The following is a 26292-nucleotide window of genomic DNA, read 5'->3' on the forward strand; positions in this document are numbered from 1 at the left end:
TCTACATTCATGTTTTCTTCCTTTTCCCATTTAATGACGATGTGATGTTCCTTGATCAATACACACCATTTTCTTTATTAAGGCCAGAGAGACCAATCACAATGTTGTCCACAACACTGGAAGTGAAAAGATGACATTTATCCAGACAGACTGTTATAAAATTCATAGTATCATGATGAGTTGAAGTTTTAATTGTATGAATGAATGAATGAATGAATGAATGAATGAGGCATTTATATAGTGCTTTATTGTGCATTGCTGTACACCCAAAGCACTTTACAATCATATGGGGGATCTCTCCTCAACCACCACCAGAATTGGCTAGGAAGTTGAACTAAATTTTGGAATGAATGACATGGTTTGCATTCATTCTACTTCTTTAGACTTTCTCATTAAAGAAAGAAAACATTCTGCATCCTATTTCCTATCTATCTCATTTCAAATTCATGAATGCTTAATTTATCACAAATAGTGCACAATCCTGATTGGTAACAAAAATTATTTATATTTGCTTAGCATTATTACATTACTAGATCAGTTTTAATTTTCATGTGGTTGTGGGTCTTAAAATTAGGCAAAAATCAAGGACATTAATTTAATTTAATTTAATTTAATTTAATTTAATTTAATTTAATTTAATTTAATTTAATTTAATTTTAGGTCTTTTATTTTGAAAATCCAGGGAGGCAGCAACAGGAACTTGAATAGGACAATGTCATTGTCAACATTTTGCTCCAGTCAGTCAGTGGGGGAGGGTTTATTTAGTGAGCAGCATCTGGACGCTGGACGGGCCTCTGCTCTGTCCGCTGTGTGCGCATCACTTACTTTAGTTACACTGTGTCTGGTGTCAGAATAGACTAAAGTAACCAGGGTTGTGCTGACAGCTCTGTCATACTTATAATGGAGTGATAGAGGAGCTCAGGTAAGAAAAAATAAGCGACAGAAATGCAGTCGGTGATTGAAGACTCGCTGTGTAGTTTCATTTATGTACTGTATGTCTGCGAAGAGCATTCGCAGACATACAGAACATCAACAGTTTAAGCGTTTGGAAGTGATCGGAGGTATTTCTGTTTGCTCCTCCGTGCTTGTTGATTATTTTTGTTTGAGTGTAACTTTACTGTCTGTTCTGCCGGTCAGTAGTGAAGGTGACACGGCTGAGCAATGACAGAATGACAGCTCAGCCTTTTCGCAAGCAGTGTACAAAATACACTGTTTACAAATCATTTACCATGGTAACAACCATGGCTTTCATTGTATAGTTTCCATGAAATTCAGTAGTAGTTATTTCAACTACTGTAAAATCATAATAAATTGATGTGGGATCTCCCCAAGAATCTTTCAGAATTCCTTTGTTGTTTTTTTATGATGACAGTACTGGCTAAGTTTCGTAGTAGTCATAAATAATAGTAACAGTATGGTATTGTAGTGGAATCAATAGTTAGCATAGCATACTTTTAAATTAACGTGTGAATTTGTTTTTTATGTCATAAAACCTCCTTTTGGGTCTTAAAATATAGTCACTTAAAATACTAATAAATACTAATTAGAAATAACAATAAAATGCAACTTAATGTAATTTAAGTTTTATGGTATATTTTAAGTATGTTTTTAATTATACACTGAACAAAATTATAAACGCAACACTTTTGTTTTTGCCCCCATTTTTCATGAGCTGAACTCAAAGATCTAAGACTTTTTCTATGTACACAAAAGGCCTATTTCTCTCAAATAATGTTCACAAATCTGTCTAAATCTGTGTTAGTGAGCACTTCTCCTTTGCCAAGATAATCCATCCACCTCACAGGTGAGGCATATCAAGATGCTGATTAGACAGCATGAATATTGCACAGGTGTGCCTTAGGCTGGCCACAATAAAAGGCCACTCTAAAATGTGCAGTTTTATCACACAGCACAATGCCACAGACATGCAAGTTTTGAGGGAGCGTGCAATTGGCATACTGACTGCAGGAATGTCCACCAGAGCTATTGCCCGTGAATTGAATGTTCATTTCTCTACCATAAGCCGTCTCCAAAGGCGTTTCAGAGAATTTGGCAGTACATCCAACCGGCCTCACAACCGCAGACCACGTGTAACCACACCAGCCCAGGACCTCCACATCCAGCATCTTCACCTCCAAGATCGTCTGAGACCAGCCACCCGGACAGCTGCTGCAACAATCGGTTTGCATAACCAAAGAATTTCTGCACAAACTGTCAGAAACCGTCTCAGGGAAGCTCATCTGCATGCTCGTCGTCCTCATCGGGGTCTCGACCTGACTGCAGTTCGTCGTCGTAACCGACTTGAGTGGGCAAATGCTCACATTCGATGGCGTCTGGCACTTTGGAGAGGTGTTCTCTTCACGGATGAATCCCGGTTTTCACTGTACAGGGCAGATGGCAGACAGCGTGTATGGCGTCGTGTGGGTGAGCGGTTTGCTGATGTCAACGTTGTGGATCGAGTGGCCCATGGTGGCGGTGGGGTTATGGTATGGGCAGGCGTATGTTATGGACAACGAACACAGGTGCATTTTATTGATGGCATTTTGAATGCACAGAGATACCGTGACGAGATCCTGAGGCCCATTGTTGTGCCATTCATCCACGACCATCACCTCATGTTGCAGCATGATAATGCACGGCCCCATGTTGGTTATGTTGTGTTGTGTGATATTTCCACCTGTCTATTATGGCAGCTGGAAAGCAGAAGTATGACTTTAGGATTTTAGAAAAAAAAACATAAAAGAAAGATAAAAAAAAAAGAAACTGCTGATGCAGTTAATAAAATACAGTAACGAAAAGATAACTCTCCATTATTTTAAAAAGCACTTATCACAAATTTTGTGTCTTTTTGTTTTAGGCTTAGAAATGGATGCCTCTCTTCTTGAATCTCCACTGCCATCCCCAGCATCACCTGTCCCCACAGCTTTCTCTGTATCTGGGCACACCATTCATCCAGTGTCCTCTTCTTCAATGCCTAGTCCCTCCCCTTCAACAATGACTTCACCCCCACATCACGCTTCACAGACAGGTCGATCCCAGCTGAATGCAGCCAGCAATTCCCACACTGCCTTTCCAGGACAATCATCTTTTCCTCTACAGGGTACAGATTCACTCTATGTTGGATAGCTCAAATGTCACATACTCCCGTGCTTGTATTCCCCAAGTTCCTGTGTCATTAATCATTGACTCATGAGTTCAGATCTAATATTACACATTCACCAGTGTTGTTATTATTAACAAAAAATAGTTTTCAGTAATTGAAATAAAGCTGAAATGAAAAAATAAATGATAAAGATTAGACATTTAAAAACGTACAATTAAAAATGTCACCACAACTACTCAAATTACTAAAACTGATACAAAAACAAATGAATGCTAAATTTAAATTTTTAATTACTAAAACTTAAAAGTTCAAATGAAAACAAATTTTTAAGCTAATTTAAAATATTTATAAAAACTACAATTTATAAAAATAATACTACAATAATGCTGACATGCACAAAACTTGTCATAAATAGTACAATACAACATCCAATTGCCATTTGAATTGCACTGATATGTTGTCAGTTGTCTTAATGTTTTTCTTCTTTATGTTTTCTGCTTTTAACTACCAAGAAAGTGTAGTACACTCAGCTGCATTTAACACATCCGTTGATATGCAATGACTACCTTGCCTGAACACACTGATCTGTTTTGCAAACATTTGCAAATAAGTTGGTCTGATTTGAAAAACAAATGTGTGTAAAAATCTGCTGTATGAACATCTTTAGTATAAACTGGATTGGTTTGCCACTATACGTATTTGTTGTGACAGCATAATATGAATATGTGGCTATTTGTATGTGTGCTTCTTTTCATTTTCTAGGGGAAATCCCAGAGGAACTGAGCATAGATGATCTTAAACAGAGGGCAAAGAATGGAGACACCAAAGCACAGACGGAGGTCTGAATGCAACAAACACACAACACATCTTTATAGTAATTAGAACAGGGCTGCCCAAACTCGGTCCGGTGTCCTGAAGAGTTTAGCTCCAACCCCAATTAAACACACCTGAACCAGCTAATCAAGCTCTTACTAGGCATACTAGAAACTTAAAGGCAGGTGTGTTGAGGCAAGTTGGAGCTAAACTCTGCAGGACGCCGGCCCTCCAGGACCGAGTTTGGGCAGTCCTGAATTAGAAAAATTTACACTGTGTTTTTGGACAGATTGGCAGATATTACCTGAGATTAGCTGAGCAAGAAGATGAGGAAGTGAATTCTGTTACTGCCGTTACATGGCTGCTCCAGGCGGCCAAAAATGGACGGAAAGATGCAGTGAAACTGCTACAGCGCTGCCTGCATGAAAGAAGGGGTAAAGCAGATACTTATTATGATATCTAGATTATAAAGATATGACATCCCTTTGCCTGTATTGAATTTATAATGGATTAATGTGTGTGTGTGTGTGTGTGTGTGTGTGTGTGTGTGTGCCAGGCATCACAGCTGAGAACAGAGAGGAGGTGTGTTCCCTGGCATGTGAATCTCGTTTTCAACGCAGTGTAAGGAAAGCAGCTCTGTTAATGTACTGGAAACTCAATCCAGAGAGGAAGAAAAACATCACTGCCGCTGAACTTCTGGAAAATGTGAGCCAGCTCAACACAGAGACAGGTGAAACATCAGCAATCTGTTGTTGTGATCAACCAGTTTGGACAATGTTTTGTCATTACCGTTGTGTTGTCCCCAACCTGTATGCTGTTAGAATTGATAACTTAATAAAAAATGTGACCCTGGACCACAAAACCAGTCTTAAGTCGCTGGGGTATATTTGTAGCAATAGCCAAAAATACATTGTATGGGTCAAAATTATTGATTTTTCTTTTATACCAAAAATCATTAGGATATTAAGTAAAGATCATGTTCCATGAAGATATTTTGTAAATTACCTACTGTAAATATATCAAAACTTAATTTTTGATTAGTAATATGCATTGCTAAGAACTTCATTTGGACAACTTTAAAGGCGATTTTCTCAATATTTTGATTTTTTTGCACCCTCAGATTCCAGATTTTAAAATAATTGTATCTGCCAAATATTGTCCTATCCTAACAAACCATACATCAATGGAAAGCTTATTTATTCAGCTTTCAGATTATGTATAAATCTCCCTTATGACTGGTTTTGTGGTCCAGGGCCACAAATGAAGAATCTTCATGCAGTTATTTTCCATAAATCAACAGTGTTAACTGTAAATATCTCCAGAACATTTAACATGCTTGTGTGTCCTCCTCCTCCTCTAGATGGTGCTCCCAGCAGCCCTCTCTCAACCCCATCACAGAAACAAAGAAAAGTTTTGGAGAGTTTGTTCTCAAGAGATGGTGTTTGCATTGTGTTATCTTTCCTTTAGAGTGTATTATTTTTTAGACTTTTATTGCATATGTGGTAATAATAATATTCCTAATTTGTGTGTCTGTTCTCTGGCAGGGGTTGATTATGTTGGTGTAGAAAAGTTTGTTGAGAATACTAAACAATACGCTGAGGGTATTTCCCCAACTCCTGCCATGGAAGGGGTCGCGGGTGATGATGATGACGATGATGAAGGGCCAGTAAAGAACCCAGATGAACTACCTTTGCATCAGAAGGTGTTATTACATTTCTGCTTAAATCTATGTATGTGAAAACTTGGCGAGCTGACTCATTGTGTACTGCCTATATGGCCAGCTGTCCACACAAATGGTATCCTAACCAAAGTTGAATCTCCTAAGTAATTGATGTTAGATGCTCTTCAAAGACAATAGGCATTGATTACACACAGGATGTTGGCTAATGTGCCGATACATGAAACACCTATTTATTGGATGAAATGATGCATCTTTAGTTTGGTAGAAACCACTGCTTATACAGTTATTAGCAATGCATGTTATTCTGTGTCTGCGACACAATCGGACATTTAGCATGTTCAACATCATCAGTGTTAGAGCATTTCCCTATAAATAATGGTTCACTAACAAAACAGTGATCAAATATTAAAGTACAACACAAAAAATAAATTTTAATAAAGAGTATTATCTGTATTTTTTGTACATGTTGTTACCTAAAAGTAGGCCACATGTACATGATATTTGGAATTCTCCATTTTGCAGACTTAATGTAGCAATCAAATCAAATTGTTAATTTTAATGGGACAGTTCATCCAAAAATTAAAAATTGTCTTTCCAAATCCATCTGAATCGAGTGGTTTAATATGAGTCTTCTGTCACTCGCTTTATAAGATAAACGGATATAATTTAGGCTTTTGATTTACATACAAATGATAGATTGGATGACTGATCAACGCGCAGACATGGAGCACATGAAGTACATCCACAGAAGCTAAAAAATGCTTGCTTGATGCACGAAAACCAACCTCATGCGGTTCTGTATCAAGCAATTAAACATTTTGGTTGTGTGGATTTTCAATGGATAGGCAAAAATGTATGTTTCGAGAATGAACAAAGGTTTGGAAGACAGTGACATGTTCACTTTTTATTTGGGGTGGATTATCCCTTTAATGACAACAAATTTCTTAATATTTCTGAGAGTTGACATCAGTACTATTTAGTCAAGCAGCTCGCTATGTTTTGAGACACGGCCAATGTTATAGTGTACTAAAAATTATTTTTGGCTAAACAAATTATTTTATTCACACCCACAGGTGTTGAAATTTCCTCTTCATGCAGTGATGGAGGTGAAAGAAGTGTTGATTGACTGGGCGTCACGTGCTGGCATGCAGTGGATTAGCGCCCTCATACCTACTCATCACATCAATGCCCTCATCTTCTTCTTCATCATCTCCAACCTAACCCTGGAGTTCTTTGTCCTTGTCATTCCCCTCATTATATTCTACCTCTCCTTCGTGTCAATGGTAATCTGCACGCTCCGAGTCTTCCAGAACAGCAAGGCATGGGAGAACTTTCGAGCGCTGACGGCCATGTTGTCTCATTTTGAGCCGGGGATCGACCTTGAGCAGGCCGAGTCCAACTTCACATGGAACCACCTTGAGCCATATCTCTACTTCCTCCTCTCTGCGCTTTTCCTCATCCTTTCGTTTCCTGTGGCAGACAAGTCCTGGTTGCCATGTTCGGAACTGGCTACGGTTGCAGTCTTTTTCACTGTAAGCAGCTACTTAAGCCTGCGACCAACAGCGCAGCAGCATGCCAAATGTGCCCTGCTCTCCCAGGTTGCCTCCACCATTTCTGCATTCATGAATCAGTTGCTGGGGGGCTGGGTGGGTCGTATAGTTGGTGGCGCTTGGTTTAGCATGCACCTTGGTGATCAGTTGGTACTGCATGTGGGTGTGCCTTGTGTTCTCTATCTCTACCTCCTCTACCTGTGTTCGCGTATGGCCACAGCAGGTGGTGCACGTGGCACCTACTGTGTGCTGCTGCCTTACCTGGTGTGCTTCATCTGGTGTGAACTGTCCGTCACGCTGTTGCAAGAGTCCACTGCATTGGGGCTTATGCGCACAGCTGCGGGCTACCTCCTTTTCTTCTTTGCTTTGCCGGTGTTATCACTGGCTTTAGCAGTCGTAATGCTGGTGCAGCTAGTGCAGTGGTTCCTCGCACTGGAACTGACCAAAATGGTTGTAACGGTATGCGTTTGCGTGCTGCCTGTCCTGCTGCGCTGGTGGACACGTTTTAGTGTGTCACCCTTGGCAGTGCTGCGCTCTTTGCGGCATAGCAGTGTGGTCAAGTTGATCCTTGTGTGGATTTCAGCTCTGGTGCTCTTCAGCTGGTTCTACGTGTACCGTTCGGAGGGGATGAAGGTATACAACTCCACCCTGACTTGGCAGGAGTACAGCGACCTGTGCGGTCCTCGTGCCTGGAAGGAGCGTAACATGGCACATGCCCAGATCCTCTGCAGCCACTTGGAGGGACACCGGGTGACGTGGGAGGGCCGGTTTAAGTATGTTCGCGTCACTGAGATTGAGAACGGCGTGCAAGCTGTCATCAACCTTCTGCCCGTCTTTATAGCAGACTGGGTTCGATGTCTATACGGTGAGGAGTATCCTGCTTGTGAAGAGACACAGACAGGACCCGCTGAACCACTGTGTCAGCTCAAGGCCCTTGCAAAGCCCAAGTGCCATGTCAAACGTTTCGACTACTACAAGTTTGAAGTAACTATGGGGATGCCGCAGAAGGGGCGCAATGGGGCACAAGATTTTGATGATGCGACCAAAGACATTGTGCTGCGGGCTAGTAACGAATTTCGCCGCGTCCTTCTGGCACTCGGCTCAGGTAGCGTGCTGGAGTTCAGCACGGTACTTGAGGGTAGACTGGGCAGCAAATGGCCAGTGTTTGAGCTCAAAGCCTTGCGCTGCAAGACATGTGCCTCACCGCTTGTACCAATACAACGACAGGTCAAGATCGAGCAGGACTGGAGGGTTAACGCCAGAAATGCCTTTGCGTTCGCCTTCAATTTCCTGTTCCACCCTCTGCTCTCAGCTGAGGTGGACGGTACTGTATCTACTACAGATGTATCTGTGTGAAGCTAGTTTTTGACCATTGGCATACACTGTAGTATTAGACTGAATTTCGAAGTGCAAGGAGACTATTGATATTTGATAAAGTGCTTTTGATAAAAGCGCTATTAAAACGCCAGAGGCGCTGTCATCTTGTTGTGTCTGTTCCAAGTATGAAAGTGAATGGCTTTCTGTAGCACCTACAGCAGAGGTGCCCATTTCTGTTCCTGGAGGGCCACGATCCTGCAGAGTTTAGCTCCAGGCTGCTCCAACACAACTGCCTTGAAGTTTCTTATAATCCTGAAGACATTCATTAGCTGGTTCAATGTGTTTAATTAGAGTTGAAGCATGAAAGTGGTCCTCCAGAAGCAGACTTGGACACCCCAGTGCTACAGAAACCAAATAAAATACCACTACAATCCCTGAACTATTTAATTCCCCTTTAACTATTTAATCAAATGTTTGGGAATATGAATATGCATATCATGGGGAAATTGAAAGCCATGCCTAAATTTCCAAAAACCAGTGCATCTGGACTCACTACATTTTCTACAGTGAGGTTACTGTACATTCACTAGTTTTCCCATGTTTTACTGATTATAGGGCTTTTGAATGTCTGATAATATATTTAATTTAGTTAATGTATTGGAAGATAATTCATTACTATTTGGGTGTGTGCCTGTATTTTATTGTTATTATGCCTTAGATTGGTTCAAAAGTATCTTTTGAAGATTTAGGTAACTTACATTTTAGGGCATATAGAACAAATTTGAAAATGATTAATGATTTTTCTGTGAAAATACTGTATAGTACTATAGAAGTTTTTCTTAGACATGCCTAAAGATCTTTTTATTTTCTATAAGTTTGGGATTATTATTGTCATATATATATATATATATATATATATAAGATCTATTTGAGATTTTAGTAGACATTTCAAACCTTAAACATTGCTGAAAAGATGTTTGATTGTTTGTGGCTGCATTGAAGGTACAATCTGACCAGTACATTGCACAATATTAAAACACTGTATGTAGTGACTGAATTTGTCCTGTGTGAAAAATCAGCCCTTTTATAAATTTTATTTGCAGTACTATAAATATGTGAATGTGCCACCACTGCATTATATAACAGTCAATACTTAAGTGTCACTCACATTTATCATTCCTATATAACCAAAGAGAAGCCACCCACACATGTTCGCATATCGACTGTGTTATCTCCATTTACTGAAATACACTGTCTGTGTTTTCCTTTCTGTCCTGCTATGATTTCAGTGAATATTCCACCTTATCTTACAGACTTGTGGGTGGGCATGTTTGACTTGGGCCAGTAAACAACAACACTTAACAACCACTTAACAGTTAAAACACTGAATATCATAGCAACTGTATAACAAGCTGGTATCATGTCAGCAAACTTTGGATGTACAAACACATTCTTCAGAGAATAAAAATCTAGCTTTATGCATTATGCAGAGTAAAGAGAAGTGCAATAAGGCAGCTGAGTTTTCAGATATTTATGAACAGTACAACCATTAGATGGCAGAATAATTATATCTACTGAAACTCGAATGCACTGGTGAAAGCCACCTCCAAAATCGGTTACCTCTTCTTGAAAAGGGAATTATGAAGGACTCAACCATGCACCCTTTCAGACAGTGATTGTATACAGGAGTGTTTAGAAAGTGTATTTTCATCTAGTAAATGTCAGGTATAAAATTTAACAAGTATGGCCGAGATTCACTATGCTGGTTGAAATGATTGATTATTATTAGTATTATTATTATTTCTGCACAAGAAAATAAGGGTGGTGCTTTCCTATAAAGAGTAAAAGAAAGCAAAAATTATTTAAGTAATCCATTTGAGTTTTAATATTTTCTGTAAAAACTGGGTGTAGGACATATCTGTACATGTATGTTCTATGTGTATGTTTTTGCTATTACTGTATTGTTCCAAATATAAGACTGTGATGTTAATTATACACCTGCAACAATAGGTGGCGACAAATACGTGTAAAGCGAGTATGCCCCCAGGACTAAAGTGACCCACTACAGGGGTGTCAAACTCAGTTCCTGGAGGGCCACAGTCCTGCCAAAGAACGGTCCTGCACAGTATAGATTCCCTAAACCCTAATTAAACACACCTGATCCAGCTAATCATGCCATTTAGGGTTATTTGAAAAGTACATGGTATGTGTGTTGAAGCAAGGTTGGAACTAAACTCTGCAGGGCTGTGGCCCTCCAGGAACTGAGTTTGACATCTGTGCACTACTGCTTATTGCGCTACTGTGTTATGCCATCTAACTGATGGGTTGAGAACCAAAAGTTGGTCACAAGACCGTTTTGAAGGGGTTGCGGAGTATGCAATCAAAGAATAACAACAAACATTCTATGATTTTCTGATGTGAGACTTTAATTTTGAAAGACATGCGTGAAAGCTCTTATCTTTGGTCAGATAAGATGTAGTCTCGTGTAGCCAGACCTTCAGACTGACGGCAGAAGGTCTGGGAACCTTGGTCACTTTGAATGGCCATATGACTGACAGGCAAAGCAACCAATCATGTTTCGTTTTGAGCCGTATCATGTTTAGGGGCGTGGAAATGTCCCCACAATAACAGACCGGTGTGTAAGACTCTTGGACATATTTTAAAGATTCTATGCTACGAACTTTAAATATTTCACATACTTTTGAAAATCCAGCATTTAGTTGATCCTGATAAGCCCTCATCGTCACAGTTGTAAACACGACGGCTTTCTTCTTCCATGAGAGGGTTTGGCATAACGGCAGGGCTGTACGCTGCATAACGGCATCTTTGTTTCCTGGTGGAATGTTAAAGTACGCGTCACACACATCTCCCGGACATCCTGTATAATTTAACCAATCCGATGACGACTTTTGAAACTCCTGAAGTGGTACCAATTTTTTGTGCGATCAGACTTTCAGCCAACGGTTCGTGGGCATGACTCCTGAGGCTGAGACTGTATAAGATGTTGCCAGGCTATATGTCAGTGTCATTATTCTAACGTTATTTTCGGAAACTGTTACGAAATAGAGTCTCATCTCAGAAAAATTGTATTTACTGTCCTGTCAGCCGTTGTACTGGGCTCGTTGCATGGCGCTGTATATCACTTTATTATAAATAAGGCTCAAAAGAAAGTTCGAGCATGCAACTTCGTAGTTATGTTGGTAAATTATGAAATTACCAAAAAGTACCAATAAATTATGTGACTGGTACTAACTGGGAAAGATTAGAATGCAGGTATATTCTATTAATCAGGAGCAGTTTCCATATGTTTCATCCCTTAAGAAAATTAACCATGGTTTTATTGTAGTAAAAGTGTAGTAAGCATTTTTTTTTTTTGGCATTTTGATTGCTATTTGTTTGCCTACAGTTTTACTACAAATATCTTGGTTAAACTATAGTTAGTGTAGCAAAACTTTTATTTTTACTTTGTGTTATTTTGTATATTTTTAAATGACTGGTGGCACAGTCAGTATGAACAAAAACTAGTTTGGGACTGCTATTCAACCTATGCTATGTCAATACTTTTTAGTGAAGTAAACTTGCTTGATATATATATATATATTAATGTTTTGCATTTTTCGTCTTATATTTAGAACAATAGGTAAGGTGCAGCTGTTTAGAGTATGTATAAACTATAGGATCTGCTGAAACTGTTCTGAAAGCTTGGGTTTGTCAGCCATAGACATGCTTAAAGCCAGACTTTTTCCAGACTTCCTTTTCCTGAGTAACTTGCAGAGTTACAGTGTCTGGCAGACATGTGGCTTACTTCATTTGAAAGCCAGCGATACAGGATAAGTTTCTGATTTTATAAGAAAAAAAAAAACATTAAGGATACATAGAAAACTACACAAACGAATGGCACTGGCACTTATATATGCAATGGCAAGTGAAAGATTACCTGTTTAAACCACAAATAACATCCAAATGGATTGATTTCTTCTTCTACAATAACCCATGTATCATACTGCGCTGCTAATGTTTTTTATAATGATTATATATGATGATACTGAATCCATTATGGTATGAAATAATATATATATAAAATTAAACCTGGCCAGAATGGTCTGAATGAAAGTATAGCCTAATATTTTGATAATTTTTATTTGGAGAAAAATGTGCTGAATATGCCCTTAGCACAAAAACTGTTTTAATTTCATTACCCATGGAAAACTTTCTGACAGTGAACCATTTCAAGGACATGTGATTGCTTTCAGTAGTTTGGTGCTATTTTACAAAGCTTTACACTTTAATAAATTGTTTTTGTGAAGAGTCATCTGAATAGTGTACTATGGAATGATATTCCGGACAATATTCAAAAGGAATTGCAAATTATTGCGTTTTCAATTTGTGTGACTTTCAACTGAGCAAGAACTACTTATGAGTAGTTAACTACTTACTGAGGCAGTTTTTACACGGTGACTTACACAGTGTCTCGTTCCCTCCTTTCAGGGAACCAAAGTTACTTTAAGTAACCCGAGAAGTTCCCTTACAAGTCGGTCTCTTACATTTACATTTACATTTAGTCATTTTGCAGACGCTTTTATCCAAAGCGACTTACAATTGGGGAATACATAAAGCAATTCTTCTTAAAGAGGCAAACAGACACAGGAAGTGCTCGTAATCCCAAGTTTCAGGCATTGTTTAAATAAGTACAAGCTAGAAAGGGAAGGAATAAATAAAGAGAAAGAAAAGTTTTTTTTTTATTTTTTATTTTTTTTATTTAGTATGAAGTCGAGTAGTGTCGAAAGAGATGAGTTTTCAGCTGTCACTTGAAAATTGTCAGGGATTCAACATTCCATATAGGGGTGGGAAGATCATTCCACCAGCCAGGAATAGTGAACGAGAATGTTCTGGAAAGTGATTTTGAGCCTCTCTGTGATGGTACCATGAGGTGTTTTTCAGCTGTCACTTGAAAATTGTCAGGGATTCAACATTCCATATAGGGGTGGGAAGATCATTCCACCAGCCAGGAATAGTGAACGAGAATGTTCTGGAAAGTGATTTTGAGCCTCTCTGTGATGGTACCATGAGGCGTTGCTCACTTGTAGATCTCAGACTTCTGGAGGGGATGTAGATTTGTAATAGTGAGTGAAAGTAGGTGGATGCGGAGCCTGTGGTTGTTCTATATGCAAGCATCAATGTCTTGAACTTGATGCGAGCCGCAACCGGTAGCCAGTGCAAGGAGATAAAGAGAGGTGTAACATGGGCTCTTTTGGGCTTGTTGAAGACCAGTCGGGCCGCTGCATTGTGCATGATGGAAGTCCAACCAGAAGAGCATTGCAGTAGTCCAGCCGAGAAATGGCAAGGGCCTGGACAAGAAGTTGTGCAGCATGCTCTGTTAGAAAGGGCCTGATCTTTCTGATGTTGTGCAATGCAAACCTGCAAGATCGAGCAGTCTTTGCAATGTGGTCTTTGAAGGTCTGCTGGTCATCAAAGATTAAACCAAGATTGTACAACAAGTTGATGGGGTAATTGTAGAAAAACCTTGCTGGATGGTGAAATCATGCTGTAGAGTTGGAGTTGCAGCGAAGACAATAAAACAAGTCTTTGCCAAGTTGAGCTGTAGGTGATGTTCTTTCATCCATGCCGAGATGTCCGCCAGGCTGAGATCCGTGCAGCTACAGTTGGATCATCTGGTTGAAAAGAGAGATAGAGCTGTGTGTCATCAGCATAGCAATGGTAGGAGAAGCCATGTGCCTGTATGATGGGACCCAGTGATGTAGTGTATATGGAGAAGAGGAGGGGTCCAATAACTGATCCCTGAGGAACCCCAGTGACCAGTTGATGTGCTTTGGATACCTCCCCTCCCCAGGCCACCCTGAAAGACCTACCAGTGAGATAGAATTCAAACCTGAATGGTGCCTGTGAGGAGAGATGTGTTGATGATGTGTGTGAGTGCTGGTAAAAGTGTGTGTGAGTGCTGGTAAAAGTGTGGGAGAGATTACTTGGAGAAGGTGTGAAGGGATTGGGTCTAGTGGGCATATTGTAGGATGGCTGGAGAAGAGAAGTTTCAATACTTCTGCCTCAGTGAGGGGACAGAAGGAGAAGATGGGAGTTTTAGCAGTGGATGTGGTTGGTTTGAGGTCCTGTGTGTGTGGGGCTGAGAATTGACTACTGATTGTTCTAGTTTTGTCTGTGAAGAATGTGGCGAAATCATCAGCTGTTATAGAAGTGGTGGGAGGTGGTGGAGGGGACAGAGGAGATAATTTAATGTTTTGAAGAGATTGTGTGTGTCTGGAGTGCTGTTGATCTTGTTGTGGAAGTATGAAGATTTGGCAGTATGGACTTCAGCAGAGAAAGATGAAAGCAAAGACTGATACATACTCAGGTCTGACGGATCTTTTGATTTGCACCATTTTCTCTCTGCTGCCCTGAGTTTGGTCCGATGCTCACGAAGAACATCTGATAACCAGGGGTTGGAAGGGGCAGCCCATGCTGGCCTGGAGGAGAGAGGACAAATATCATCTAGACAAGAGGTTAAAGTAGAGCATAGTATAAGTTGCTGCATTCACATCCAGAGATGAGAAATGGGTAGGTGAGGGAAGAGAGGAAGATACTACAGAGGAAAGATTGGAGGGTGAAATAATTATTATTGCTAAATTATTATTGCAAAATTGCAAAATTATTATTGCTCATACTAATGTACTGTTTTGGAAGAGAATTGGCTCTTTTTCATGAAATTACTGACAGAGGAGAGAATTTAATGTTTTGAAGAGATTACGTGTGTCTGGAGCACTGTTGATTTTGTTGTGGAAATATGAAAATTTGGCATAGACTTCAGCAGAGAAAGATGAAAGCAAAGATTGATACATACTCAGGTCTGACGGATCTTTTGATTTGCGCCATTTTCTCTCTGCTGCCCTGAGTTTGGTCCGATGCTCACGAAGAACATCGGATAACCAGGGGTTAGAAGGGGCAGCCCGTGCTGGCCTGGAGGAGAGAGGATAAATATAATCTAGACAAGAGGTTAAACTAGAGCATAAAGAGAAGCTCTTAGACAGAGCAGCTGGGGTTGCTGAGTCTTCTGGACAAATCCAGGTCTCAGTCAAGCCCAAGATGCTGAGTATAGATTGTAAAAAAAAAAAAGCAGAAATGAAGTCTGCTTTGTTGACAGCTGACTGACAATTCCAGAGACCCACAAAGAAAGAAAGAGGTGCAGTAGAGGATGTAGAGATAGGATGCAGGTTAGCAACATTGCGCTGCCGTCTGCGTGTGACCTTAGAGCGTTGTGGAGAGACAACCGGAATGTTTTGGAAACACATGATAGAGGTGAAAAAGAGAGGACAGAAAAGGAGAGTGTGTACAGGGAAGATAACAATTATAAACATCCCTTGTGCATCAAAATGCCTCGTCCTTGTCTGAGAATGTTACAACTGGTGTCAGAAGTAAAATAATCGAAGAAGCAAGAAGGGCAGTCACTGTTTAAGTCCTGACTGAGCGTGCATTAACCGAGTAGCTTTTTTTGTCCGCTGGTGATAATCCAGTTTGTATTAAGATGGAGGAAGATTACAGTTTTGCTGGAGCTGGGGCAGTATGCAGGTTAGCAAGATTGCGTTGCCGTCTGCGTGTGATGTTAGAGCTTTGTTGAGAGACAACCAGAATGTTTTGGAAACACATGATAGAGGTGAAAAAGAGAGGACAGAAAAGGAGAGTGTGTAAAGGGAAGATACAAATAGTACTTAAGTGGTTGTCAGTTTTGTTGCTGGAAAAAGTCGCAGGTCACAGATAACAAATAAATACACAGCCACACAACACTTCAGAGAAAACAGCTGTGGCCGCCTTCTAATTAGCACACCCAGAAGCCTATAGCAGGGCCATTGCTCAAATCGAAACTACAGTTTGCACTTAAGTGCAGGAAGGGAGCAATGCAAATAACACAGGCTTCTTCTTAGCTGGCGGCTATTATTATAATTACTAGTAAGTGCAATCAAAAATACAAACTACAATGAAAAAACAAAGTAGAAATAGGTAGAAAACGAAATATTTCTTCCTAGAAGCAAGTCATAATTTAAACAACAGATCTACAAACAAAGTATTAAGCAAAACACTCACGCGCTGCCATCTCTTCTGCTGACTGATCGCTTCTCTTGACATTGGGTAAAACGCTAGGGAACGTGTAAAATCCCTGCTGTGTAAAAACAGTCCCATCCTTTAATCCAGCCAAGTTAACAAGGGGCCGCACCCCTATAGGTCTGGTACCGAACCTAGCTGAAACACCCAGGCATGCACCTGGCAAGTTGCAAGTCAGTGCCAGCGCCATCAGCTAGACAGAACAATGCGGTGCAAAAGAGGGAATCTCATGTTATAAAACTTAGCAAATGTGTTTTGTAAAGACAATCATGCTGCCAAACAAATGTCCTGAATAGACATACCTTTAGACCAGGCCCATGACAACACCAAACTTCTCATGGAGTGGGCTTGAACATGTATTGGGCAGTTGACGTTCTCTTTTTAGTGCCCACAAAGCAGACAAAGAGCTGCTCTGTCACGTGGAACTGGCTGGTTCTGTCCACAATCTGGGCTCGAAACAGCATTGAGAGCACTTTGGGTGTATAATCGTATCTAGGTGTAAGCATTACCATACAGTCGCGTGGCCCGAACTGTACCAAGTGCTGCTGATTAAGAGGGCTTGTAAATTCCCCACGAGTTCCACAAGCCAAAGTGAGAAGCAGTGCCATCTTGAACGAGAGCGCTCTCAGCTCTCTCAACTCCGTCGGCTGCATATAAGCATATAGTGCACGAAGAGGGCATAGCGCATGCATATCTTATGTCAGAGATCATGTTAGAGAGTTGAGCTCTGAATGGCATTGAGAACACTATTAGATAGGTAAGACATGTCTAGGCATAAGCTTCACCTCACAGACATCCACCCCAACTCGAAACAAGCAGCCCCTTATGAAAATGAACCATGATTTTATTATAATAAAAGTGTAGTAACCATGTTTTTTTTGCAGATTGATTGCCATTTGTATAGCCACAATTTTACTACAAATAACATGGTTAAACTATGGTTAGTCTAGCAAAACCATGGTTAATTTGTGGTTACCATAGTTTAACTAATAACAATGTTTTTTGGTTTTATTTGTAATAAAACCATGGTTAATTTTCCCAAGGGGTGTCAGTTGAAGGTCTCGTAGACAGCGCCATCTTAAATGAGAGCACTCTCAACTCACTCGCATGAAGCAGTTCGAAGGGCAGGTCTCACACTGCCCTGAGCACCAATGACAGGTCCCACTATTTGACAATACTGCTCTGCACAGGCTGGTCATTTAGCGGGACGAGAGGAGAACAGCCCCTTTGTGCCATTTCAAATTCTTATTGCCAGGACCTTTGGCCGGGTTATTCTGAAAATGATGGCAACCAGCTGTTACAGTGGCTGTACACTTTGAGCATGCAGGGCAGTCACTGTCCGAATGCTCTAGCATAAAAGACCAGTGACTGAGATAAGCCAACGCCTATGAAGTAGACATATTTTATTTTAGGTCCACTGACGAAATCCAGTCCCTTGGCCACTCATGTGCGATGGTCTGTTCCCATGCATTACTGGAATGAATGCGACCACAGCCGATTCACTTCGTGCTCAACAGGCAGCTCGCCGCTCGAAGGCAGGGTCAGCGGAGACCATGTCAACTAGATGAGCCCCAGAGACAGATCCCCTCCAAAGACCTCCTCACCTAGATGGCCATCAGGACAAGACCACGGGAACCAGATGAGTCCTCTGCACAATCTGACTTTGTTGCAACCTAGAATTAAACTGCTGGTTTCATCTGGCCAGAGGAGAACGGCACACTATTTCGACACACTATTTCCCTGTTTAATACTGTAAAGCTGCTTTGACACAATCTGTATTGTAAAAATCGCTATATAAATAACGGTGACTTGACTTGACTTGACATACTTTGAGAGTGAGCAAGGGCAGGAAGAGGAGCTTCGCTTCTTTAAGGCGATTTCAAGGCGCCTTCTGATTGGGACAGCCTTTGTTGCGCAGCAGTGATGTAATCTCTCTTCGAATGTAGCCTTCGAAGGATGCAGCCTCTGAATTGGGACGCAGCTGAAGTGTGCCATTTGGGACAGAGCCTGAGACTCACTCTCAGGACTGCACATGCACATTGGCTAGTCTAGCCTGAAAAAATAAGCCTTTTTTAACACTATTCAAGCATAAGAAGCAAAATTTATGAGAGCTGTTGTCAGATTTCATTTGTGATTTCAAATATGACGTTTAATTGTAAGCTTGGAGAACAGCCTTGGAGAATTTGATGTCTCCTCATTCAAAGAGATAGGAGCTATACATGCATGACTTTGGTTAAAGCAAGTGTGTAATTTCTGACCACCCCAACCACTAACCCTAACTTTTTTACTGCTACAAGGTCTACAATAATGCAATAATGTATGCCTAACCCCACACCACTACTAAACCTAACCTTAATGATGCTATATTCTCAACTCATAATTTCCGGTCTGAGGCTGCTGGCCTGGCGCTGCTGTCCTGAAACTGTTGTGACGTATGGCTCTGATGTTGGTTATTATTGACTATATTGACCTCAAATGGAACTTCAAAAACAACTGTTTTCAGACAATTAATCCCAAACACTCCTTCCTTTTGTCTCTAGTTGACCAAACAGGTAACACCGCCCCAAAACTCGAGCTATAAGATATGTAATGTGAAATATGTTGTGTCTATATACACAATATTTTTAAATCAATAGTTTTACATGTAGCAGATTATATTTGCAGTAAACTTTCAAACAACTGAAGAATGGCTTGCTAGTTATCTCTGTGTATTAATCCAAGCTTTTAACATGAAAAAATTAATTGTTTAAAAATATTAAATTACATCAACTACATTACATGATGGTTATCAATGGCAGATCCCAATAGGAAAAAAAGGCTGTTCTGGAGCCCTGGCTTTGCAAACACATGCAATTGTTTTGTCAAACACTGTTTCCATGAATGGCTCTTGCTTGACCCACATTTCCAATGTTTTTGTCGTCCGTATGTGGAAAAGCTGGAAGTAGAGTTTGACACATGACTTCTTTATAGACCATTACAATTTCTATATATTTCAATGTAGGAAAAAAAAAAACTTTAATGCAAATATCTCAAATTAGTCTTAAGTACAATCTTGAATTTTCAAAAATTGGGTTTGGCTTTATTTCAGTTAGTGCTACTCTCCAGCTGTCCTAAGCCATTTAGTTTACCTTTGTAAAGTGAATCCATGCCGTCTCACTCATGTGCTTGTAAGATCACACGTGAGACAGGACTGACCCCTTTCTGAAAGTTTTCAGTTGGGCTTTCTTCAACTAGTGAGCCACACGATTCAGCACTGGGTGTCTTTGGAAACAGTGATGCACATGAGATGTTATGATCATATGAGTATAGACCCTTCCACCAGGTATATCAAAACAGCTTTACAGAGCTGGGTTTATTATTGGGTAAAGCCAAATTCCATCCTAAGGTACCACCATATGGAAATGCCCCAGTATAATGAACTTCTCTTGACATCTTATGTAGCCTAAAGATGTTTTTTTTTTCATGATAATGGACAGGTCCAGGTCCTCTAAGGAAGACACAGCTTAAGGGTTTGACCAAATCATGTTTGTACTTAAATAGTGATTTGCGCAGGTTTCAGTCAAGTCAAGTCGCCTTTATTTATATAGAACTTTTAACAATACAGATTGTGTCAAAGCGGCTTTACAGTATCAAATTGGAAAATAGTGGTAGGGGTTGGGTTATTAGTGTGACAAAACTGAGCTGCTGACAAAATGCAATCTACTTGAGGGAAAATCAATAGTCCTTAACTATTAAGGACTATTGTTAACTAAGTTAATATTGTTAAATATTTAAAACATTATAAATTTAAGTAACTTTTAGCATGTTAGCATGTAACAGATGTTTATATTCTTCTTATTCTTTTTCACAAAAGCACTACATGAAAAATAATGTTTTAAGCACCACCGCTACTCAATCTCAAAACTTTGAACAATATTCATTCAAATATTCATTATCATACATGTGTCACAAGGTCACCAGCCCAGTCACAATTCCATTCGCCAGCCAGTCACCAGCTCAGTCACCTTACCACATTAAGGACACCATTTCCCAGCATCCCGCCTGCTTCACACCTGCACCTGATCCCCAATCAGCACACCTGCCACCATTCACCTCATCACCTACGGTATAAAAGCAGTCGCCCTTCACTCACTTATTGTCTGGTCTTGTCGGTGGAAACCCCTTCATGTTGTTGTTACTACAAGCCACTTACATGACTCACTTACAGTTATCGTCATCTGTGTTTCCTGCAAAGAAACGGGACAAGGAACTATTAGTCTCAAGCTAGTCTATTGAACTGGGGCCCGTTCTTTGTACGTCGCTAACTCAGTTAGCTGGATCTGATTGTTGACGATTTGGCGTGATCTTGGGTTGTTTGGTTCTTCGAAGCTCATCCCGGAGTTGCTGTCATAGCCACAGGTCCGTACGCTTAAACCTGATCGGACAGTAAACAGTACTTTAGAGAGAACTTTTAATCAGTTGTTCTTTGATTTACTATTTCAATATGTTCTTCATCCAAAGTCCCTGCAAAAACAAACTATACTTAAAAATATTGTCACGAAAACATCAGCTCTTTATCTTTGAAAACACCCAGCAATTTATCTTTAACTGACCTATGATTTCAAGAATTGCAACATCGTCTAGAACACAGTTGTTTATAATCATAAATGCCTGAAGGAATAACGGGAATAAATTCACATGGTATGATTCTTCTATGATCCTTCAGACAATGTCTAATATGTTCCCCAAGTTCCTTTCCGGAACATTTTGGCATAAATATACAGCATGCATATGACTTTCCAAGGTCATTTTTAAGAATCATAGTGAAGAGTTAACTCCCCAACAGTTTGTTTGTCTCAAATAAACACATATAGACTATAGATTTTGGCACAATATGGTACATGTACACAACCTAACTTATTTTTCCAAACCAAAAAACCCGTGACTTGTCATGTTGCTCTACATAACTTGATTTAATTCTTCATGACATGCAGATGAAGTCACGTTTGGCTAAACTCAGCTGGACTTTGTTCACATTTTTATCAGCCTCTTTCAATTCTGTTTGGAATTTTGTGAACAATACTAATGCCAAATCATGTTTCTGTCATTGACAGACGAGGTGAATTTAATTCAAAAACATCCTTGCCTTAACCAATAAATTGACCCTCATTATTACAGAGATCTAGAAGGATGAAACTTCACACACAAAAAAAAATTGTATTAGCTTGTAGCTTTTGCATGTACATTACAGAGTCCTGGTCCAAGTCTCAGGTCTTGAACTTTGAGTGAGACAAGTAATGAGATGTGAAGTTATAAGGTTTAAATTTAAGACAACAGAGCTAATAAAAAAGGCTAGATAACTGTGAAGAAAGGAGAACTGCTTGAATTTGTGATATAATTGGTGTGCAGCAAATATAATTTGGCTACAATCATATCTATATAACACACATTTCATAGCAAAACATGCAAGGCCCAACCTCAAACCAGTGCTTAAAATTCATATTGAGTTGCCAGGGTTTTATTGATGTCTCATGGGAGGGTTTACAGACAGGGCATGATGATTGGCTACTGGGGATGAAGAAAATAAAAATGTGATTACTCCTCCACATAACTTTTAGCTGTCCAAAATAAAGAACAAAAAGAAATGGCTTTTGGGTAAAAATCAAAACTATGAAATGAGCTCACAATCATGAAAATTATTTCCAGCATGAGCATTAATAGATTTTCAACATTAAAGTAAATGAGTATTTAATTAAGCAATATTACACAAGCAGTATAAATTGTCCAGTTAGCTTTTTTTTTCCACCAAAGAAAGTTGTTGCAAAAGAATTTGCATTTGACCAAGTATCATACGGATTGGAACAATACGTAAATAGAACTGATCAAAAGCAGTTCCCCTCACCCAAATTTATCACAGTTAACTTTATTATTGCATTTAACCAAAATGCAAAATATGAGAATTTTTTAACTGAGTGCCCCAATAAACTATTATTATAGAATTATCTAGGGCAGTGGTTCCCAATCCTGATAAACATCACATTTCTGAAATCGCATACTGAGTAGGTATTTGACCGTTTAAAAAGTGTCACATGACTACATCCGCCATGTTGTCACTATCACGTGACCTACCAGCATCAGTTGCATCGCTTCACTGCCATTCATAAATCCTCTCCCATGGCCTCATGCAGGGGCGTAGATTACGCGGGGTCCCCCCCACTTTTAATATCACGTAAATTCGTCCCCCATGGCTACGCCCCTGGCCTCATGGAATAGTAAAGTGTCCATCGAATGTACACTTCAGAATCTGGGCCAAAGTAGTAGGTCATCTGAGTACTTTTCGCCTTTCGGGATAATATTATACATTTTTATTATACATTATTTTCCTCCCAATTCTTTTTCCTGATGTAACCAATACTGCACAAACTTTTGATTAAGATGGTCTAGAGTTAGGTTCCCAAATATTTTGGCAAGCCAAATATGCTAAATATTTACTTGAAGTACATCTGAGATTTTAAGTTAATATTTCAATAATTTAACGGCACATGGTTCACAGTTCTCTGATGTTGGTTAATGGTCACGACATGCAAGTAAACATAAAACATGTTTTATTTTTGTTATTTTGTAGAGTTCCACATACAGTATATAGGGTTTATTATTATTATTATTATTATAAAAATGAAGGTATAAAAATATTAGTCGTAAATTACAATTCTCCTGAAAATAAATATTTTATTATTATAGGTCTAATAAATATTTTACACTGCAAGTCACAATACTTATATTAATGTCTTAAATTTTTCACTTTCAACTTTAAAATGCTTGAACATTTTTTTTTTGTATAATACTGGTGAAATGCTGTAAACTTCTAGCAACAGAAATACTGGAAACTGTGTGAATTTGTAAATAAAATGAATCTAGCGCTAGCCAAAATTCGCATTAAACTTACGGCACATGCACAGTCCTTCATTCTTGTAATGTTCACTTTATACTATCCATGCAATTCCTGATGGATAAAATCCAGTCCTGCCGTGCACAATATTTCTTTTTTACAATATTTTTACCCATATAAAGTACCACATTAGGACATGTTTCACATTGACCATAATTCGCTGTTGAAATGTGGCATATAATCATTAGGTTTTTATTAGTATCTATAGTTGCACCTACAAACTGCTTACGCTTTTTAACTTGTATTGTTTTACACACATGAATTTGATTAACAATTGAGAAACCTCTGTCAATGCAGGGTTATCAGGATTAAAATCTGTCACATAAGGACTGGGTGTAAACTGCCGCAAAGCACATTGCCAAGAACATACTTTCCAAAAGCTGTTACATAATGCAGACTAGTCCCAACCAGCTATTGCAACGTTGTTAAGAAATCATGTTTGTTAGCAGAAATATTATGCTGGATAGGTTAACACTCCCAATGTGAGGGTCACTGCACTGACCCTTAACTTCACATCCTCTTCTGCTGAAGGGAACTGGCTGCACAAAATGAAGATGAAATTATCTGTATAGTAGCTGTGTTGTGTTGTATTGACTTCTTACATTAAATACAATGAAAACCCATTAAACAACCATGATCATATATTTTTTCATATACTGTACTTTTCATGACCATATACTTTTAAGTGTAAAATGTAATATCATTAGTGGTCACAATATGGCTCAAATTGTGAGATGGATGGATGGATGGATGGATGGATGGATAGATAGATGGATAGATAGATAGATAGATTTTTAGATAGATACATTCTAAAAAATGCTGGGTTTGTCCATATTTGTCCAACTTTGGGTCAAATATGGACTAACCCAACCTTTGGGTTAAATTTTTACAAAAAAGTTGGGTTAGTCCATATTTGACCCAAAGTTGGGTTGAAACAACCCAGCATTTTTTAGATTGTAGATAGATAGCCTGACATTGTTTGTCAAAACTGAATAACCCAGAAAATGGATTTTGCACCATTTAAAATCAAATAAGTCATGCCAAAGACTAAATATCAAGGCAGGGGTTCCAGTTCACTGCGAAATGCCACCGAGCTGGAAAATGAATCTGTCTTTAGGAAGGACCCAGTAAATCTTGCTCTTTATACCTCCGGTCTATGAGTAGATGGTCACACTGGGAAATGTGAATGGGAATAACAGGAAAGTTTCACTTTATGGGTCAACAGTGGACCTCTTGTTTATAAGAGATCAGAATAAGAGATTTATAGCAGGCATCATAAAACCCTAACAAGGCCTAGGTATAGTGTACTGAAGAACATTGTGTGGTGGATGGTGGTAATACAGTGATGGATGGTCAACATCTAATGTGTTACTACACTCTAAAAAATGCTGGGTTGTTTCAACCTAATTTTGGGTCAAATATGGACTAACCCAACTGTTGGGTTAAAAAGTTAATTTAAAAATGTAACCAAAATTTAACCCATCAGTTGGGTTAGTCCATATTTGACCCAAAATTGGGTTGAAACAACCCAGAATTTTTTTAGAGTGTATGTTTAGGCTTTAGTAAAATACTGGCATTGGTTCCTCTGTAAACATGTTTTGACTTTTATCATAACTTTTGTTACTTTTTTCCAAGAAAAATAATGTGACCTAGTTAAAGGCATCATTTCTGGAACTGGTTTCATAACCATTCTTGCTAAGATCTGAACAGTCTGCATTGGTTACATTTTTGTTTCAAACACAATAGTTCCCAAAACAGCCCAGAATGAGACAGTTACCGACTGTTTACTGGTAAGAAATAAACAAAAAAGAAATCAGCAGACTCTAGGAAAACCTCAGAGCAGAACAATAAACCTGGGCGATCACTTTGGATCAAGAACTAATATGAAATGTTGGCACTGGAAGTAGTCCTTAAAATACTTTTTCTAAAAGTTGCATATGTAATGAAGTGCCTTTCAAGAAAAAAAGTATATTTTGTAATATAATATAATTAATGTACTTTTTGGTTTTTGATTGCTATGATGGGACTACAAATCCATCCAAGGTGTCTCCTTGCCCATGGCCCAGGGCCCTGGAAAACTGGGCTCCAGTATCCATTCACACAAATGAAAGTAATTTTGATAAGATTAATGTGGACTAATCCAGTTATTTATTGTGCATATATGGCTTTCTGGTTACAATGCAATCAGTCTTACCACCTATAATCTAAGTAATTCTCTGTAAGAAATGTCACAAATAGACTGTCTTACATCTCTCTTAAACAAAACAAATGTAGTAATTTTTGTGAGTTAAATTAGTACAATGCATCTATGCTTTTTGTGCATTCATTGTCCTGTCTCACAGCAGCAATGAATTGGTAAAGACATTAGGATTGAGTGAGTTTTTTTGTGCAAATGATGACCTACATTTTGGCCATTTTAAGATACTCTCATATATTTATTACTTCTTTAGAGTTATACATTTGTGTGATCAATCCAAGCTCATTTTTACACACTTTCTGTAGTTTCTATTAATATTTCAGTTAGTCCATTGTGACCAAATGGAGTGACATGTGAGACAACTCAAATGAACAATGAGGGATGGTTGACAGAAACTGACCCCAGATTGAGACAGGCATAAAACACATGTCAAACACATTAGATGTCGCAATCCAGTTGGGCCAAAGCCTGATTTACAACGGAGGGATATTAAAAAACCCTTAAAGTAAGCTCTCAGAAATGGAACCGATTTGCAGAAAACCACATCCAAACAGCTCTCAGCAAATTAAGTGTCAAGAAACTGGAGAGAATTTG

General features: G+C 39.2%; 1 protein-coding gene across 2 annotated transcripts; it reads left to right on the plus strand.

Moving 5' to 3' along the window:
• The first annotated feature begins 745 nt into the window (after window positions 1-745).
• On the plus strand, window positions 746-9194 carry wfs1b (Wolfram syndrome 1b (wolframin)). Of its 2 annotated transcripts, none has more exons than XM_016541427.1 (8): window positions 746-922; window positions 2858-3118; window positions 3866-3942; window positions 4206-4350; window positions 4473-4646; window positions 5277-5354; window positions 5461-5618; window positions 6671-9194. In XM_016541427.1, the coding sequence occupies exons 2-8, from the start codon at window positions 2866-2868 to the stop codon at window positions 8501-8503; spliced, it is 2718 nt and encodes a 905-aa protein (XP_016396913.1). In that variant the 5' UTR covers window positions 746-922; window positions 2858-2865; the 3' UTR covers window positions 8504-9194. The 2 variants fall into 2 exon arrangements, with proteins under 2 accessions (XP_016396913.1, XP_016396914.1); XM_016541428.1 differs by having other exon boundaries at window positions 2858-3100.
• Window positions 9195-26292: the final 17098 nt, after the last annotated feature.

Source organism: Sinocyclocheilus rhinocerous, unplaced genomic scaffold, assembly GCF_001515625.1.
Source record: "Sinocyclocheilus rhinocerous isolate Xijiao unplaced genomic scaffold, SAMN03320098_v1.1 scaffold818, whole genome shotgun sequence".
NCBI classification, from domain to species: Eukaryota; Metazoa; Chordata; class Actinopteri; order Cypriniformes; family Cyprinidae; genus Sinocyclocheilus; species Sinocyclocheilus rhinocerous.